This window comes from Carcharodon carcharias, chromosome 15 (genome assembly GCF_017639515.1).
Source record: "Carcharodon carcharias isolate sCarCar2 chromosome 15, sCarCar2.pri, whole genome shotgun sequence".
Taxonomy (NCBI): domain Eukaryota; kingdom Metazoa; phylum Chordata; class Chondrichthyes; order Lamniformes; family Lamnidae; genus Carcharodon; species Carcharodon carcharias.
Window position 1 is genome coordinate 23,694,464 of NC_054481.1, and position 20,350 is coordinate 23,714,813.

The 20,350-nt window shown below is 42.0% G+C and overlaps 1 protein-coding gene across 1 annotated transcript in view; it reads left to right on the forward strand.

The window, feature by feature from the left end:
- The first annotated feature begins 12,857 nt into the window (after window positions 1-12,857).
- Window positions 12,858-20,350, forward strand: part of prkar1b (protein kinase, cAMP-dependent, regulatory, type I, beta) — a 219,763-nt gene continuing 212,270 nt past the window's right edge. Inside the window, exons 1-2 of the mRNA XM_041207055.1 lie at window positions 12,858-12,936; window positions 13,198-13,375. Coding sequence (XP_041062989.1) covers window positions 13,208-13,375 — 168 coding nt within the window. The 5' untranslated portion in view covers window positions 12,858-12,936; window positions 13,198-13,207. The remainder of the gene's footprint in view (window positions 12,937-13,197; window positions 13,376-20,350) is intronic.

The window sequence follows — 20,350 nt, forward strand, 5'->3', positions numbered from 1 at the left end:
GTTCAGCACCATTTGCGACTCCTCAGATACTGAAGCAGTCCATGTCCAAATGCAGAAGACCTGGACAATACCCAGGCTTGGGCTGACAAGTGACAAGTAACATTTGCGCCACACAAATGCCAGGCAATAACAATCTCCAATGAGAGAATCTAACCATCGTCCCTTGATGTTCAATGGCATTACCATTGCTGAATCCGCCACTATCAACATCCTGGGAGTTACCATTGACCAAAAACTGAACTGGAGTAACCATATAAATACTGTGGCTACAAGAGCAGTTCAGAGGCTAGGAATCCTGTGGCGAGTAACTCATCTCCTGACTCCCCAAAGCCTGTCCACCAGCTACAAGGCACAAGTCAGGAGTGTGATGGAATACTCCCCACTTGCCTGGATGAGTGCAACTCTAACAACACTCAAGAAGCTTGACATCATCCAGGACAAAGCAACCCACTTGATTGGCATCCCATCTGCATATATTCACACCCTCCACCACTTTTGCACAGTGGTGGCAGCGTGTACCATCTCCATGATGCACTGTAGCAACTCAGGATGCGCAAGAGACCAAAATTGAAGGAGTACAGAGTCTTGAAGGGTTGTAGGGCTTGGGAGGTTACAGCTAATGAGAATTTTGATAAAAGGTTTTGAATTTCAATGTTAAACTGGGGCTAATGAAGATCAGTGAGCACAGGGCTGATAGATGAATGGGACTTTGTGCAAGCCAGGTTGCAGGCAACGGAATTTTGAATGAACTCAGGTTTACAGAGGGTGGGAGGGTCAAGGTAACAAGTGTATGGATGAAAGTTTCAGAAGTAGCTGATTATGAAACAGGGGAGGACACGGTCGATATTACAGATATGGAACTAAGCAGTCTTGATGATGAAGAGGCTATGGGGTTGGAAGCACAGCTGATGGTCAAATAGAATGCCAAGGTTGTGAGCAGTCTGTTTCAACCTCAGAAAGTGGCCAGTGAGATGGACAGAAATTTTTGTTTAACCAGCATTTCCCTTTTTTTGAAAAGATGGAATTAGTTTTTAATTAGTTTATAACAAGATATATTCCTTGCACAGTGACTTGTCTACAATACACTGACTACTGTGTAGTAGGGATGCACACACACATACATTACTGTTCTTTTTCAATGCATTTCATTCAAGGTCAAGTGTCAGTGTTCAGTGACAAATTAGTATCCTATTACTATGTTTTCCTCAACTGGGGCCAAAGTTACTCACTGGGCATTGTGACTGACTGTGAAAGGTCATGAGTGTCTAGTGATGAACGCCACGCTAATGCAATTTATTTCCAGTAGCATTTCAATGTATGTCAGAGGCTTGTTTTTATGCAGACACCCATTGCTAATAGTATGGCATTTCAAACACAAGATCTATCCAAATCACCAAATCCAGTGGCAGACTGCTCTATCGCTCTGTGTGGTCTGCCTTCACTTCAACTGTTGATTTTACTCTAATGTCACTATAGGTGTTGTCATCATGAATAAATTCATATGATTCTAATGCAGGACCCAAATTGACCTGTTATGTGCACATAAACTCCCTTTTCCAAAAGATTAATTCCTACGAGGAAAACATTGTGAGGAAAAAAATACAATTAAACCCATATCAAGACATTTCAAATTGTCTACTTTGGCGTTGTAAAGAAAAAATTAACTTGGGATTTCTGATGGTGCCTTTCACAACTTCAGTATATCCCAAAGTGATTTACAGCCAAATGGAATACTTTTGAAGTGTCTTCACTGTTGTAATGTAAGAAGAGCACCAATTTGCGCAAGGCAAGATCCCACAAATAACAATGTGCTATTGACCGGATAATTTATTTTGTTGATGTTGATTGAGAGATACATAGTGACCAGGACACTGTGGAAAACTCTGTGAATATTTGCACACGTTTTTTTTTATTCTTTCATTTATGTCATGAATAAATTAATGCTCTTAATTGGAGAATCAAGCTGATATATTAATCAGGCAATTATAATTTTTAAAATTCATTCATGAGATGTGGGCATTGCTGCCCATCCCTAATATTCCTTCTTCAGAGGGCATTTGAGAGTCAACCACATTGCTCTGTCTCTGGAGTCATTTTAGGGAGCCAGATGGGTTTTTACAACAATCATGATCATCATCAAACTTTTATTGCAGATTTTCTTTTTATATTGAATTCTAATTTCACCATCTGCTATTGTGGGATTTGAACCAAGGTCCCCAGAGCATTACTCTGGGTCTCTGGAATACCAGTCCAGTGACAATATCACTATGCCACCGCTTCCCCACCTAGAAGCTTTAAATTTCCATTTAGTAGAAACTTTAAATTTCCATTTTAAAAAAAATCAGTGAAACCCAATAAGGTTTGTGTGAAAGCCCTCAATGCATTGACTCTCCCTGTGACACCTATATTTTTGAATTTTATTTTGGTTTGTCAGCTGGAAAGGGTTGATGAAGGTAGTGCAGTGGATGTTGCGTACATGGATTTTAGCAAGGCATTTGACAAGGTCCCACATGGCAGATTGGTCAGGAAAGTAAAAGCCCATGGGATTCAGGGTAATGTGGCAAACTGGATAAAAAGTTGGCTTTGTAACAGGAAACAAAGGGTAATGGTCGATGAATGCCCTTGCAAATGGAAAATTGTGTCAAGTGATGTTCTACAGGGCTCGGTGTTGAGACCCTTGTTGTTTGTGTTATATATTAACGATTTGGACGTGAACATGGCGGGGGGCACGATTGGGAAATTTGCAGATGACACGAAGATTGGCTGAGTAGTGGATAATGTAGAGGATAGCGATAATCTCCAAAATGATATAGATTGGTTGGTGGAGTAGGCAGTAAAGCGGCAGATGGATTTTAACATAGAGAAGTCTGAGGTCATACATTTAGGGAAGTCAAACAGTTACAGGGATTACACAATAAATGGGAATATACTAAGAGGGGTAGATGAAGTGAGAGATCTTGGTGTACAAGTACACAGGTCCCTGAAAGCAGCAGTTCAAATAGACAAGTTTGTAAAGAAGGCATTATGGAATGCTCTCCTTCATTGGCAGAGGTATTGGATATAAAAGTAAGGGTATAATGTTGGAATCGTATAAAACACTGCTGAGGCCACAATTGGAGTATTGTATGCAGTTCTGGTCACCATATTACAGGAAGGACGTAATAGCTCTGGAGAGAATGCAGAGGAGGTTTATAAGAATGTTGCCAGGGTTAGAAAAGTGTAGCTACGAGGATAGGTTGGGGTTATTTTCCTTAGAACAAAGAAGGCTGAAAGGTGACTTGATTGAGGGGTACAAAATTATGAGGGGAATAGATAGAGTGGACAGGATAAAATTGTTTCCCTTGGTGGAGACTTCTAGAACCAGGGGACATAGATTCAAGATAAGTGGCAGAAGGTGTAGGGGGGACATGAGGAAGAACTTTTTTACGCAGAGGGTAATGGGTGTCTGGAATTCGCTGCCCGAGTTGGCGGTAGAGACAGAAACTCTAAACTCTTTTAAAAAGTTCCTGGATCTGCACTTTAAGTGCTGTAAGCTGCAGGGCTGTGGGCCGGGTGCAGGAAGGTGGGATTGGAAAGGGCACCTGGGTGTCCTCGGGCTGGCACGGACAAAATGGGCCGAATGACCTCCTTCTGTGCTGTAACTTTTCTATGGTTCTAAAGGCAATGTATGGGTATACCACAGCCTTTTGATAAGTATACTATTAATCTAATCACAAACACAAATACATCAGGCATCTAAAGTCACAGTCATTTTGGTTTAAAAATGTAATCTATTTTGACATGGTTGACTTTGACAAAGTTTATGTTTAAAAGGTTTGCAATTTGCCTAATTGTTTTTGATAGTAAATCTCATTGCTAGCAGAAAGTTAGATTATTAAAATATTAGCTTTCCCCCTGTATATGATTAAGTCAACAGCAGGGAACTGTCAGGAGGGAAATTTGTGATGAGAAAGAACAATTCCACTCCCAAAAACAACATGCGTTTATATATTAGTTCTAATGTAGAGAAACGTCATCAGACCTTGTTGAGGTGTAATCAACTGACAATGTGTCCTTAACATTTCAGGTTGCCAACTCTGGTTGGGTATATTCCTGGAAGTTTCATCTCTTGACCTCCCATCTTGAACGACCTTCCCGCCAAACCCCTGCCATCAACCAGTTACACCCACAGCCAATTGGAAAGGGAACTGCTTTTTGTTATCCAATGGGATTCATGTTCACTGTTGGTCAAACCGCATTTTCTCCTCCATCATCAATATTTTTACAATTAATAAAAAGATAAGTTCTAAAACAAAATATCCTTGTTTAATGCTCCTTTGATTTTTCTCCTGGGTTTCTCGTAGCAGTGTTTTGGAGATTAATTTCTGTGTACTTCAGGACAATACTGGAGGGTTGACAATCCCAACTGATGAAAGTAGGAGCTATTATCAGGGGTGAGAAAAAGTCTCTGTATAATGGAGAATAGGTAGTTGGATAGGCAGAGTAGTTTATAGATGGATTTCCAATTGTTAACTTATTCTAATATTATGTATGGAGAAGAACAAGGAACAAGCTAAAGTAGAACTTCTAAATAAGACAGCTAGCTTCAATGGGATGAGAGGGTATCTAGCCAGGGTAGAATGGAACCAAAGATTGATAGGAAAAGCTAAAATTAAGTAATGGGTGATCTTCAAGGAGGAGATGTTTCAGGCATAGGCTAGGTAATTCCAGCAAAAGCCAAAGGTAAGAGAACTAATGCCATGGCTCACAGAAACATAGAAAAAAGGAGCAGGAGTAGGCCAATCGGCCCTTCAAGCCTGCCCTGCCATTCATTATGACCATGACTGATCACCCAACTCAATAGCCTGCTCTCGCTTTCTCCCCATACCCTTTGATCCCTTTCACCCCAAGAGCTATATCTAACTCATTCTTGAAAACATACAATGTTTTGGCCTCAACTACTTTCTGTGGTAGCGAATTCCACAGGCTCACCACTCTCTGGGTGAAGAAATTTCTCCTCAGCGCAGTCCTAAATGGTCTACCCCATATCCTCAGACTGTGACCCCTGGTTCTGGACTTCCCCACCATCGGGAACATCCTTCCTGCATCCACCCTGTCTCGTCCTGTTAGATTTTATAGGTTTCTATGAGATCCCCCCTCATTCTTCTGAACTCCAACGAATATAATCCTAACTGACTCAATCTCTCCTCATATGTCAGTCCTGCCATCCCAGGAATCAGTCTGGTAAACCTTCGCTTCACTCCCGCTATAGCAAGAACATCCTTCCTCAGATAAGGAATCTAAAACTGCACACAATATTCCAAGTGTGGTCTTACCAAGACCCTGTATAATTGCAGCAAGACATCCCTGCTCCTGTACTCAATTCCTCTTGCTATGAAGGCCAACATACCATTTGCCTTCTTTACCACCTGCTGCATCTGCATGCTTACCTTCAATGACTGGTGTACGAGGACACCCAGGTCTCATTGCACATTCCCCTCTTTCAATTTATAGCCATTCAGATAATAATCTGCCTTCTTGTTTTTGCTACTAAAGTGGATAACCTCACATTTATCCACATTATATTGCATCTGCCATGCATTTGCCCACTCACTCAGCTTGTCCAAATCACACTGAAGCATCTCTGCATCCTCCTCACAGCTCACCCTCCCACCCAGCTTTGTGTCATCTGTAAATTTGGAGATATTACATTTAGCTCTTTCAACTAAATCATTAATATATATATTGTGAATAGCTGGGGTCCCAGTACGGATCCCTGCGGTACCCCACTAGTTACTGCCTGCCATTTGGAAAAAGACCTGTTTATTCCTACTCATTGTTTCCTGGCTGCCAACCAGTTTTCTATCCATCTCAATATACTATCCCCAATCCCATGTGCTTTAATTTTACACACTAATCTCTTTTGTAGGACTTTGTCGAAAGCCTTCTGAAAGCCTAAATAAACCACATCCACTGCACCCCCCCCTTCATCAACTCAACTAATTACTTTCTCGAAAGATTCCAGTAGATTTACCAAGCATGATTTCCCTTTCATAAATCCATGCTGACTCTGTCCGATTCTGCCACAGTTTTTCATGTGCTCAGCTATTAAATCTTTTATAAAGGACTTTAGAATTTTCCCCACTACCGACATCAGGCTGACTGGTCGATAATTCCCTGTTTTCTCTCTACCTCCCTTTTTAAATAGTGGGGTTACATTAGCTACCCTCCAACCTGTAGGAACTGTTCCAGAGTCTATAGAATCTCGGAAGGTGACCACCAATGCATCCACTATTTGCACGGCCACTTCCTTAAGTATCTGGGATGTAGGTTATCAGGCCCTGGGGATTTATCGGCCTTCAATCCCATCAATTTCTTCAGCACCATTTCCCTACTAATACTGATTTCTTTCAGTTCCTCCCTCTCACTAAACCCTGTGTTCCCCAACATTTCTGGTATGTTATTTGTGTCCTCCTTTGTGAAGACAGAACCAAAGTATGTATTTAGTTGGTCAGCCATTTCTTTGTTCCCTATTAGAAATGCCCCTGTTTCTGACTGTAAGGGACCTATGTTTGTATTCACCAATCTTTTTCTCTTCACATACCCATAGAAACTTTTACAGTCAGTTTTTATGTTCCCTGCAAGCTTACTCTTGTACTTTATTTTCCCCTTCTTAATCAATCCCTTGGTCCTCCTTTGCTGAATTCTAAAGGTCTGTTGAATTCTCAGGACTGTTGTTTTTTCTGGCCAATTTGTATGCCTCTTCCTTGGATCTAATACTATCTCTAATTTCCCTTGTAAGCCATAGTTTGGCCACCTTTCCTATTTTACTTTTGCGCCAGACAGGAATAAACAATTGTTGCAGTTCACTCATGCACTTTTTGAACATTTGCCATTGTCTATCCACCTTCATCCCTTTAAGTAACGTTCCCCAATCCATCATTGCCAACTCGCGTCTCATACCATTGTAGTTTCTTTTATTAAGATTGAGGACCCTAGTCTCAGAATCAACTATGTCACTCTCCAACTTGATGAAAAATTCTATCATATTATGGTCACTCATGCCCAAGGGGCCTCGCACAACTAGATTGCCAATTATTCCCTTCTCATTACACAATACCCAGTCTAGGATGGCCTGTTCTCTAGTTGGTTCCTCAATGTATTGGTCGAGAAAACCATCCTGTGTACACTCCAGGAATTCCTCCTCTACGATATTGTTACTAATTTGATTTGCCCAATCTATATGCAGATTAAAGTCACCCATAATTACAGATGTTCCTTTATTGCATGTGTCTCTAATTTCCTGTTTAATGCCATTCCCAACATCACCACTACAGTTTGGGGGTCTATATACAACCCCCACTAATGTTTTTTGCCCCTTAGCGTTTCTCAGCTCTACCCATACAGATTCCACATCATCGGAGCTAATATCTTTCCTCACTATTGTGTTAATTTCCTGTTTAACCAGCAATGCAACTCCACCGCCTTTTCCTTTTTGTCATCCTTTTGGATGACAAGAGAGATACAGAATATGATGAAACAAAACAAGAGGGTGCCTGATGCATCTCAGGTGACTTCTTCAAACAGGCCAAATACAAGAAGTTGAGAGGGGAAGTGAAGACGAAAATAAGACTGGCAAATAGAGAATATGAGAATAGAATGGCAATTAACATAAATGGGAACCCAAAAATCCTCTATCGGCCTGTAAATAGTAAGCAGGTAATGAGAGATGGTTGGAGTCTATTAGAGAGAAGTGGTTGATGTTTGCAGGGAAAGGCTAGAATACTTAAAGAGGATGCTAACAAAATATTTCGAAGTGGAGATGATAGAATCAATGATTGGGGTGAAAAGTGACAGGAGGTCTGGAAAGGCTGGCTGCGTTTAAAGTGGATAGGTCATCAGGTCTGGATGGCATGCATCCCAGGTTGCTACAGGAAGTTGGGGTGGAGATAGTGGAAGGCCTTGCCATAATCTTTCAAACTTCCTTAGGTATGAGGGAGATGCCAGAGAATTGGAGAGTGGCAAATGTAAGTGTAACATCCTTGTTTAAGAAAGGGTGTCAGGTAATTCCTGGTAACTACAGGCTGATCAGTTTAACATCAGTGGTGGGTAAGGTTTTAGACACAATAATCAGGGGGAAAAAATCAACAGGCACTTGGAGAGGTTTGAGTTAATTAAGGAGAGCCAGCATGGATTTGTAAAATGCAGATTGTGCTTGACTAATTTTATTGGGAGGTTTGATAAAGGGAAAGTGTTGGATGTTGTCTATATGGATTTTAAGGAATTGTTTTACACAGTATCATATAAAAGGCTGGTTAACAAAAGTAAGGCTCATAGAATAGGAGGGTCAGTGTCAGCTTAGACAATAAATTGACTTCAGATCAGAAAACAGTCAGTCATGGTAAATGGTTGTTTTACAGACTGGAGGAGAATAACATTTCAAAATTTTGCAATAATATCAAACTTGGAAGTGTGGCAGACAGTGAGGATGATACCTATTGATGGTAACAGGACAGAGAGAAGCTAGCAGATTGGGCAGCCAAGTGGCAGGTGGAATTTAATGCAAAGAAATGTGAGGTGTTGCATTTTGGCAGTAGAGGCTATATAGATGAATTGGCACAGCTCTAAAGGGTGTGCAGTGACAGAGGGACCTGGGGGTTCATTTGCATAGATGTTTGATTGTGGCAGGATATATTGAGAGAATAGTTCGCAAAGTATATAGGATCTTGGGCTTCATAAATAGAAGTATTGAGTACAAAATCAGGGAAGTTATACAGAACGTTTATAAAGCTCTGGTTAGGCCACAACTAGAGTATTGCACCCAGTTCTGGTCACCACACTTTACGAAGGATGTGAGGGTCCACAAGAAGGTGCAGAGGAGATTCATCAGAATGTTTTCAGGGATGATGGATTTTAGCTGCAATGTTAGTTTGGAGAAGCTGGAGTTGTTCTCCTTGGAGCAAAGGACATTGAGAGGAGATTTGATAGCGTACAAAATTATGACAGGCTTAGATAAGATAGACCAAGAAAAGCTGTTCCCATTCGCTGATGACACAAGGACTAGGGGACAAAGGTTTAAAATTTGGGACAACAGTTGCTGGGGGTATTGTTTACACAGCTCGGGAACTCACTGTCTACATGGGTGGTAAAAACGGAGATGACAAATTATTTCAAAAGGGCACTTCAGGGAAGTAAACTTGCAGGATTATGGGTAAAGACAAATAGGAGGAATGGGACTGATTGGATTGCTCTAGAGGCCTGTCATGAACTCAATGGGTTGAATGGCCTCTTTCTGTGCCCTAATGACTCCTTGACTATGACTTTATAACAAAGGAGGGATAATTTTATCAATTCACACACTGGGCATTGAACTTTGCCTTCTGGAACCATGTAGTAGAAATGTGCTCTCTTCTGTGTTAATTTTTAAGGACAGATAATGTGGGGAGTGTGTGGCCAAATCCCAGAGGATAAAGCATTGCGTGCAAAGTGAAAATTTGGAAAATTAGCACAATGAACGTTTGTATAACCCCGGTGAGAATCAGTGGTGTTAATATAATGGAAATAATGTGAGTTTTATGATCAAAAGCGATGGTATCCATTGCAAAGCCTTCTAAATCTAACTTGTGTGCATTCACCTTTTCCCTTCTTCTCCAAGGTTGAAAATGTACCAACACAGTCAATACAGCCGAAACATTAAGATAAAAGCAAAAGACTGCGGATGCTGGAAATCCAAAACAAAAATACCTGGAAAAACTCAGCAGGCCTGACAGCATCTGCGGAGAGGAATACAGTCAACGTCTCGAGTCCGATTGACTCTTTATCAGAACTAAGGAAAAATAGAAAAGAGGTGGGGTTTAAGGGGTGGGGGGTGGGCAGGCGGTGGGACAGGAAGAGCTGGATAGAGGGCCAGTGATAAGTGGAGATTGCCAAAAGATGTTATAGACAAAAGGACAAAGAGGTGTTGACGGTGATGATATTAGCTAAGATATGTGCTAATGGTGACATTAAGGGTAGAAAGCAGGACGAGCAAGGGACAGAGAGCCCTAGTGGGGGTGGGGTGGGAGGAAGGGATCGAAATAGGCTAAAAGGTAGAGATAAAACAATGGATGGAAATACATTTAAAAATAATGGAAATGTGGAAAAAGAAAGATATATATAATTATTGGAAAAAGGGGGATCGGAAAGGGGGTGGGAATGGAGGAGAGGGTTCATGATCTAAAGTTGTTGAACTCAATATTCAGCCCGGAAGGCTATAAAATGCCTAGTCGGAAGATGAGGTGCCGTTCCTCCAGTTTACGTTGAGCTTCAGTGGAACGTTGCAGCAGGCCAAGGACGGACATGTGGGCATGAGAGCAGGGTGGTGTGTTTAAATGGCAAGCAACAGGGAGGTCTGGGTCATGCTTGCGGACAGACCAAAGGTGTTCTGCAAAGCGGTCACCCAGTCTGCGTTTGGTCTCTCCAATGTAGAGGAAATTGCATTGGACCCCTCCACCATTTTCACATGGTTCATCTCTGACACTTCCCTTCCGTTCCTTGACCTCTCTGTCTCAATTTCTGGTGATAGACTATCCACCAATATTCATTACAAGCCTACTGACTCCCACAGCTACTTTGACTACAGCTCCTCACACCCTGCTTCCTGTAAGGACTCCATCCCATTCTCTCAGTTCCTTTGCTTCTGTTGCATCTGTTCTGATGATGCCACTTTCAAAAACAGTTCCTCTGATATGTCTTCCTTCTTCCTTAGCCGAGGTTTTCCATCCACAGTAGTTGACAAGGCCCTCAACCATGTCCGGCCCATCTCCCGCGCATCCGCCATCACACCTTCCTCTCCCTCCCAGAACCATGATAGGGTCCCCCTTCTCCTCACTTATCACCCCACCAGCCTCCACATTCAAAGGATCATCCTCCGCCATTTCCGCCAACTCCAGCATGATGCCACCACCAAACACATCTTCCCTTCAACCACCACCCCCCCCCCCCCCCCCCCCCCCCCCCCCCCCCCCCCCCCCCCCCCCCCCGGCAGCATTCCGCAGGGATCGTTCCCTCCAGAGCACCCTGGTCCACTCCTCCATCAACCCCTACACCTAAACCTCCTCCCACCGCACCTTCCCATGCAACCGCAGAAGGTGCAACACCTGCCCCTTTACTTCCCCCCTCCTCACTGTCCAAGAACTTAAACAATCCTTTCAAGTGAAGCAGCATTTAACTTGCACCTCTCAATTTAGTCTACTGCATTTGCTGCTCCCAATGCAGTTTCCTCTACATTGGAGAGACCAAACGCAGACTGGGTGACCACTTTGTGGAACACCTTCGGTCTGTCTGCAAGCATGACCCAGACCTCCCTGTCGCTTGCCATTTCAACACACCACCCTGCTCTCATGCCCACATGTCCATCCTTGGCCTGCTGCAACGTTCCACTGAAGCTCAACGCCAACTGGCGGAACAGCACCTCATCTTCCAACTAGGCACGTTACAGCCTTCCGGACTGAATATTGAGTTCAACAACTTTAGATCATGAACCCTCTCCTCCATACCCACCCCCTTCCCGATCCCCCCCTTTTCCAATAATTTATGTATATCTTTCTTTTCCCACCTATTTCCATTATTTTTAAATGTATTTCCATCCATTGTTTTATCTCTACCTTTTAACCTATTTCGATCCCTTCCTCCCACCCCACCCCCACTAGGGCTATCTGTAACAAAAACAGAATTATCTGGAAAAACTCAACAGGTCTGGCAGCATTGGCGGAGAAGAAAGGAGTTGACGTTTCGAGTCTTCATGACCCTTCAACAAAACTGAGTGAATATTAGGAGAGGGGTGAAATATAAGTTGGTTTAAGGTGGGGGGGGGGGTGAGTGTGGTTGTAGGGACAAGCAAGCAGTGATAGGAGCAGATAATCAAAAGATGTCACAGACAGAAGAACAAGGAGGTGTTGAAGGTGGTAATATTATCTAAATGAATGTGTTAATTAAGAATGGATGGCAGGGCATTCAAGGTACAACTCTAGTAGGGGTGGGGTGGAAAGACTAGCAGGGCATACAAGATTTAAAAATAATGGAAATAGGTCGGAAAAGAAAAATCTATATAAATTATTGGAAAAAACAAAAGGAAAGGGGAAGAAACGGAAAGGGAGTGGGGATGGAGGAGGGAGTTCAAGATCTAAAGTTGTTGAATTGCTATCTGTACCTTGCTTGTCCTGCTTCCTACCCTTAAAGTCACCTATTAGCATATTTCTTAGCTAATATCACCATCGTCAACACCTCTTTATCCTTTTGTCTATGACATCTTTCGGCCATCTCCACCTATATCGGGGCCCTCTATCCAGCTCTACCTGTCCCACGCCCCCCCCCCCTCCCCTTAAACCAGCTTATATTTCACCTTTCTATTTTTCCTTAGTTCTGATGAAGAGTCATTCGGACTCGAAACGTTAACTGTATTCCTCTCCGCAGATGCTGTCAGACCTGCTGAGTTTTTCCAAGTATTTTTGTTTTTTGTGTCAGCCGAAACATTAATTCATTATGCTTTTCTCTCTCTGGATGCTTCTCGAATTTGCTCAATGTTTCCGAAAAAAATTCTACATTCACTTTATTTTAGATTCATTGCAGCATCCGCAGTATTGCATAGATTTTTCTGCTGCAATAGTGTGCAGCGAAGTGGTCCCAGCAGAGCGTTTTTTTTCGCAAAGGAGACAGCGACGCAGAACGCAACAGGAGGTGAAGATTGACAGGCACGGGAAGAGCGCATGCGCACTTGCGACGAAGGTTGCGGAACAGTGTGTGGTTGTACGCACGCGCGAGCGAGCGAGCGAGCGGCGCACGGGGCGGGGGTTTCGGACAGAGGGAGTGCAACCTGGCTGCAGTTGGGGGCACGGGGCGGGGAGGCGTGGGGACTGCGTAACATCACCTGGAGGTGGGCGGGGCCAGGCGAGGCGAGGCGAGGCGCGAGCCGGCCAGGTAAGGTCGAGCCTTCCGAACTGTGATTGGGTTTGAAACGCCTCGCGTACCATGGCCAACAACCGCCGCCGGCAAAGCGGCATCACCATCACTCCCAATAACACCATCGCCATGGTTGACATAACACTGACACTTTGCCCATCTCTTTAATTAATTAGTTAGCTAATTGATTAATTTATTTGTTATCAGTATTGTTGCTGTGTGAGGAGGGGACAAAATAATGAACACATTTCTTGTAAATTTTTTTATATATTTAAAAAGCTGTTGAAATATGGCGTCTTCGAATATGGAGGAAGATGAGAGCTTGAAGGGATGTGAAGTTTACGTCCAAAAACACAACATCCAGCAAATCCTGAAGGAATGTATCGTCAGCCTCTGCATTGCTAAGCCTGACCGTCCAATGAAGTTCCTGAAGGAGTACTTTGACAAACTGGAAAAGGTAAAAGTAATAGAAGTGCTTCATTTACATTTAGTTTTATTTGGGAGGAAGGCAAAATTTGTTATTCTTGGTTATTTTTCAACGATGGCATACTGCAAATAGCATAGCTGGTTTCTTTGTTAAAACAGTGGCATTTGCCTGTTGGCCTGAGTAAAGTCACCGTGGCCATTGACACCTTTTGGTCTCGTAGACATCAATCTGCAAGCAACTTTTGAGGATCAGCAAACCTTTGAATATCTGCCCAACCCATCAGGATATAAATTTAAAAAATGCACTTGGCCTCATGTCCACAGCTGTAAACATAAACCATCATGTTCAATAGCTTAAAAATTTGATGCCGCTGCTTGAGGGAAAGATTCTGCAACATGCCATGGTTGCTTCACCCCATTACAATCCCTTGTTTTATTAATATATATGGTAGGTGCTCCATTTTTTAAATATCAAATGAAATATTACTTGAAAAATTCACACCACTCCAGCTGCATTGTGCAACATATCAAGACTTTTTTCATCTGCTTACTTGATTCCAGCCCTCCAAGTCTCTCTGCCCCTCATCCTCGCTCATCCCTTAGGTTGCTCCTGAAAACCTACCTGTTTGACCAAGTTTTTGATCACCAAACTTAATATCTCTATGTGCCCAGTATTAAACAAAATTTGACAATATATCTGTGAAGTGCCTTGGGAAGTTGTACTATGTGAATGGTGCTGCATTTCTCTCAGTTGTTCTTGCTTATTCCATAATCAAATTTTCACTCCTCCCCCTTCCCCATACAGATGGTAAACTCATGAGAATATTTCAAGGCTTATTATGTAACATTTAAAGCATTTTCTGTTGAAATAGGAACTGTTAATTATGAGATTCAGACTTGTGTGATTTATGATGCTGTTTCGATCTAGTGGTGCTTACTGCTTTGACATTCTGTTCCATTCCATGAGTGCTCTGCCTGAAGGCAGATCTTTGGCTCTTTGTCTGCTGATGTTTCATTCTGAGCTGTTTGTTTGGAAAATACAATAGCGTTATTCCATGACAATTAGTTCTGGATTCTCATTCAACAAACTTGCCTGGAAACAACTCAAACTTTCAATTTCAAAATGGATGCATCCTAAAAAGGCAAAAGGTGTTCCGAGCATGATTTCAAAACTCACAGATGATACAGAGATTGAAAACATTGTCAACTGTGATGAGGACTTGGACTTCAAAAGGACATAGACATGTTGGTGGATTGGGTAGACAAGTGGCAAATTATGTTCAAGGTAGACAAGTGTGAGTGGATTCATTTGGCAGGAAGAATATGGAAAGACAGTATAAAATAAAGGGAGAAATTCTAAAGGAAGTGCAGGAACAGAAGCACCTTGATGTGTATGTACGTAAGTCATTGAAGATGACAGGGCATGTTGAGAAAGCAGTTAATAAAGCATATAGCATCTTAGGCTTTATTAATAGGGACATTGAGTACAAGAGCAAGTAGGTCAAGTTGATCTTGTATTAGACTCTAGGCCTCATCTGGAGCACTGTGTCCGGTTCTGGCCACCATACTTGAGAAAGGATGTGAAGACATTGGAGAGAGTACAGAGGAGATTCACAAGAGTGATTCCAGGGATGAAGAACTGTAGCTACGAGGATAGATTGGAGAGGATGGGACTGGTTTCCTTGGAGAAAAGAAGGCTGAGCGGAGACTTAATAGATGTATTCAAGATCCTGAGGGGTATGGACAGGGTAAGTAGTGAGAAATTGTTCCCACTCAAGAGAGCATCAAGAACTAGAGGGCATAGCTTCAAATAATTGGCAAAAGGAGTAAATGTGACGTGAGGAAAAAAATTTTCACCCAGAGGGTGGTTGGAGTCTGGAACAAATTTCCTGAAAGGATGGTGGTGGTAGGCTCAATCGAGGTATTCAAAAGGGAATTGGATTGCTACCTGAAAAGAGAGAATGTGCAAGGTTATGGCGATAAGGCAGGGGAGTAGGACGAGGTGGAATGCTCTTTCAGAGAGCTAGTGCAGTTTTGATGGGCTGAATGGCTGTCTCCTGTTGTTGTAAAGATACTATGATACATTATGGCACAGAAGGAGTCCATTTGGTGGCCCATGTCAGTTCTCTGTAGAGCAATCCAGTGAGTCCCATTCCCATGCTCTAATCCTATAGTCCTGAAGTTTAATTCCCTCAAGTGCTTATCCAATTTCATTTTGAAATTGATTGTCTCTATTTCCACCACTCTCATAGGTAGCGAGTTCCAGGTCTTTATCACTCGCCACATAAAAAAAGTTCTTCATTCCATTCCCTTTGTATCTCTTGCCAAAAACCTCTAGTCCTTTGAGAAACCACCTAATTTTGCTAATTGCCTACAGAACAACGACCTCTTCAGCAAGCCAGTTCATGCAGCAGAACATAGATATTCTGATTATTTTGATATTTAGTTGCTACCTTCAAAAAATAATTGGTTTGGGCACAGCCGTGGTATATTCCATGGAAAGGGAAAGGTAGGGCAAACAAATCCAGAGCTCCCTAGATGAACAAGGAGATAGAAATTAAGATTAAGAAGAAAAAGTGTGCTTATGACAGGTGCCAGGCAGAAAATGCAATTGAGAACCAAGAGGAATACAGAAGGTTCAGAGGGGAGGTGAAATAGCGTATTAGAGAAGCGAAGAGGGATTATGGGAAAAGACTGGCAGCGAACATAAAAGGGAATTCCAAAGTCTTCTTTAGGCATATAAATAATAAAAGGGTGGTAAAAGGAGGAGTAGGGTCGATAAGGGACCTAAAAAGGAATTTACACATGGACGAAGGGGCCACGGCTGAGGTATTAAATGAATACTTTGCATTCGTCTTTACCAAGAGGTAGATGCTACCAGGCCATGGTGACAGATGTGGAAACTCTGTCACTAGAAGGGTTCAAAATTGATAAGAAGGAAGTGTTGAATAGACTTAAAGTTGACAAGGCACTGGGACTGGATGAGATGCATCCAAGAATATTGAAGGAAGTGAGAGTAGAAATTGTAGGTGCACTGGCCATAATTTTTCAGTCTTCCCTAGACTTAGGGGATGTGCCAGAGGACGGGAGAATTGCTAACATTACACCCTAGTTCAAAGAAGGTTTGTAAGAATAAGCCCAGCAATTACAGACCAGTCAGTTTAACTTCAGTGCTGGGGCAAGATTCTAGAAACAATTATTTGGGATAGAATTAGTAGTCACATGGAAAAATATGGGTTGATAAGGAAGAACTGAATGGATTTCTAAAGGGGAAATCGTGTTTAATTAACTTGCTGGAGTCTTTTAAAGAGGTAACAGAAAAGGTCAGTGAGGGTAATGCTGTTGATGTGGTGTACGTGGACTTCCAAAAGACATTTGATACAGTGCCACAGAACAAACTTGTGAGAAAAGTTATTGCTCATGGAATAAAAGGGACAGTAGCAACGTGGATACAAAATTGGCTGAGTAATAGGAAACAGAGAGTAATGGTCAATGGATACTTTTTGGATTGGAGGAAGGTTTGTAGTGGAGACAGATGCATCTGTCCATGACAGTATTGGTAGGAGTGGCCACTGCACAGTCATTGTGGAGACAAAGCCCTGCCTTCACATTGAGGATACCTTCCATCGTGTAGTGTGGCACTACCGCCGTGCTAAATGGGAGAGGTTTCGAACAGATCTAGGAACTCGTGACTGGGCATTCACGAGGCGCTGTGGGCCATCAGCAGCGGCAAAATTGTACTTGAACACACTCTGTAACCTCATGGCCCAACATATTCCCCACTCTATCATTACCATCCAGCCAGGGGATCTACCCTAGTTCAATGAAGAGTGTAGGAGGGCATGCCAGGAACAGCACCAGGCGTACCTAAAAATGAGTTGTCAACCTAGTGAAACTATAACACAGGACTACCTGCATGCCAAACAGCATAAGCAGCATGTGATAGACAGAGCTAAGTGATCCTGCACTCAGTTAATCAGATCTGAGCTCTGCAGCCCTGCCACATCCAGTTGTGAATGGTAGTGAACAATTAAACAACTCAGTGGAGGAGGAGGCTCCACAAATATCCCCATCCTCAATGATGGAGGAGCCCAGTTGTCATAAAGAGATTAATGCCTATAATGTTATTGGAAATTATTTTAAAATTGGAATTGTAGTAGGGTCTGGGTCTATGTGTGTGTCTTAATTGGATTAAAGCCAGCTAGACTGGGCGCTTTGATGTATAGTAGTTTTGAGATGTTAATTAGATAAATGTAAGAAGCAGGAGGTAAAGTGCAGTTTGCATTTGTTGAATAAACCATTCAAAAGAATGGGTAAAATCTCATACGTAGCTGGGAGATGCCAAGCAATGTGTTTATATTACTAATAAAATTGGTGGAATGAAAAGATTATTGTTAGAAGAGGTAACATTTTTAAAAACCTAGTAATACAATGGAAAATTTACATTCAAAGGGGAAGCTAGATATAAGCAGAAATGAGTTTGTGCGTGAGAGTCAGAGGCATTTAAGATCTAACCAGCCTGTAAGCCTACAACTGTGTCCGTAAAGGAGCCTCATTTTGAATTCGTAAAGTCAAATGTGCTTTGCCTGGTGTCTGTTTAAAGTCTACGGATTATTGTTACCTTGGTGAAGATTTACTTGGGAGTGATTAATTTGGGGATTTGCTTAAAAGTTATTATGGTAGTAATTTGTAGATGTGTGTGTTTAATTTGTTAAATTAATAAATGTTTAATTTAGTTTTTTATATAAGAAAAAACCTCTTGAGGTGGTTGTCTTATTCCCCTGGGACTGAAACAACTCAACCTTTCCCAACAGCAGTGTCATAACAATTTTGTGCTCTTGGTGGCATAATATTTGTAATTCCTTGATTAGTTTGGAATTGGTGAATCTTAAGGTTACGAGTACAAGAAGCACTTTGAATTCGAGAGTTGGTAAAGGCTGAGTTGTTTAAATCCCAGAGGGAAACTTGAACAACTGTCATAACCTATATTTTTAATTGGTATGTTTAAGATGCAGCTCTAAATTCAGGAATAAGACCACCGCCTCGAGGTTTTTTTTATACAGTACTAAATTAAACATTGTTTAAACACAAAAACAACAAATTAAACACTTATACATGTCTACAAATTACTATGTACAGTTCTGGGCGCCACATTATAGGAAGAATGTGAACATATTGGAGAGAGTGCAGAGGTTTACAAGAATGGTTCCAGGGATGAGAAACTTCGGCTTTGAGGATAGATTGGAGAGGTTGGGATTATTCTCCTTGGAGAGGAGAAGGCAAAGAGGAGGTTTGATAGAGATGCTCAAAATTGTGAGGGGTCTGGACAGAGTGGATAGGGAGAAGCTGTTCCAGCTCGTAAAAGGATCAGGAGCGAGAGGGCACAGATTTAAAGCGATTTGCAAAAGAAGCAAATGTGACTTGAGAAAAAACTTTTTTGTAAATGAGTGGTCCGGCTCTGGAATGTACTGCCTGGAAATGTGGTGGAGGCTGGTTCAACCCAGGCATTCAAGAAGGCATTAGATGATTATTTGAATAGAAACAATGTGCAGGGGTACAGGGAAAAGGCAGGGCAATGGTCATAATGCTCATTCGGAGAGCTGGTGCATACACAATGGGCCGAATAGTCTCCTGTGCTGTTAAAATTCTGTGATTAAAACTCTGGCATTAATCCCGTAAATTGGGGTTAATTTTAACTTTGGCGAGTTAACTTTAACTTTAACTGACCTGGGATCTGCGTGATGCATGGCGTTGACAAAAAAAGATTGAATTTTATGATTGTTCTCTTTTTGCTTTCAGATGTTTGTTATAGTTACAAAGCCACCTGAATCATTTAATTATATTTTACCTTATAATCACCCAGGGGTTCCAATCATTTGCTACGTGACTCATTGCTACAGATCTATTTTTTAAAAACAATTCTTCCAGTAAAGGTTCACTGTGTAAAAGTAGATTCATTTCTAGTTCTTAATGAAATAGAGGGAGTGCTGACTGCTGGACTTCACCACTATTTGAATCACAGTTTTGGCTGAGTAGCACAATGTATAGTTAAATCAAAATGAATTAGATGTCTAGCTGAACATGTGATTCAAAAATGCAAAACACTTATCTAGGATTATATTAGATGCATAGTATATATGGCACAGATAGAGGCCATTTGATCCAGCTAACCCATTGTGGTGATTATAACCAAAAAATAAAAAATACCTGGAAAAACTCAACAGGTCTGGCAGCATCGGCGGAGAAGAGTACAGTTGACGTTTCGAGTCCTCGTGACCCTTCAACAGAACTAAGTAAAAATAGAAGAGGGGTGAAATATAAGCTGGTTTAAGTGGGTGGTGGGGGGGGGAGAGAGAGAGAGAGAAGGTGGGGGGGTTGGTTGTTGGGACAAGTAAGCAGTGATAGGAGGAGATAACCAAAAGATGTCACAGACAAAAAAAAAGGGGTGTGTGGATCTCCGAATGTGACGGGAACAGCAATCCGAGGAACGTTGTATGTCCTGGAGATAACTAATCCTGGGTGGGTTCGAAACATGAGGGATGGAATTTCAGTTGAAATCCACGTAGGGTAAGTCGGAGATGGAGACAGTCACTGAGAAAGGAAATATGGCAGTGAAAGCGGGTTTTAGTAACCACCTTGTCAAACACCAGGAGAGAAATAGAAAGCAATGAAGGTGAACTTTCGCCATTGTGGTGATTATGCTCCATTTAAACCTCTGCCCATCTTTCCTTGCCTAAATCTACCAATGTGACCCTCTATTCCCTTCTCCCTCACATGCTTGCCTAACTTCTCCTTAAATGCATCTATACAATTCATTTCAATCACTCCCTGTGGTAGTGAGTTCCATATTCTCCCTCCTATTTGAGTAAAAAAGTTTCTTTTGAATTTCCTGTTGGGTTTCTTGGTGACTATCTTATATTGACTTCCTCTAGTTATGCTGTTCCCCACAAGCGGAAACATTTCAACTCTATCAAAACCTCTCATTATTTTAACCTTTATTAGGTTG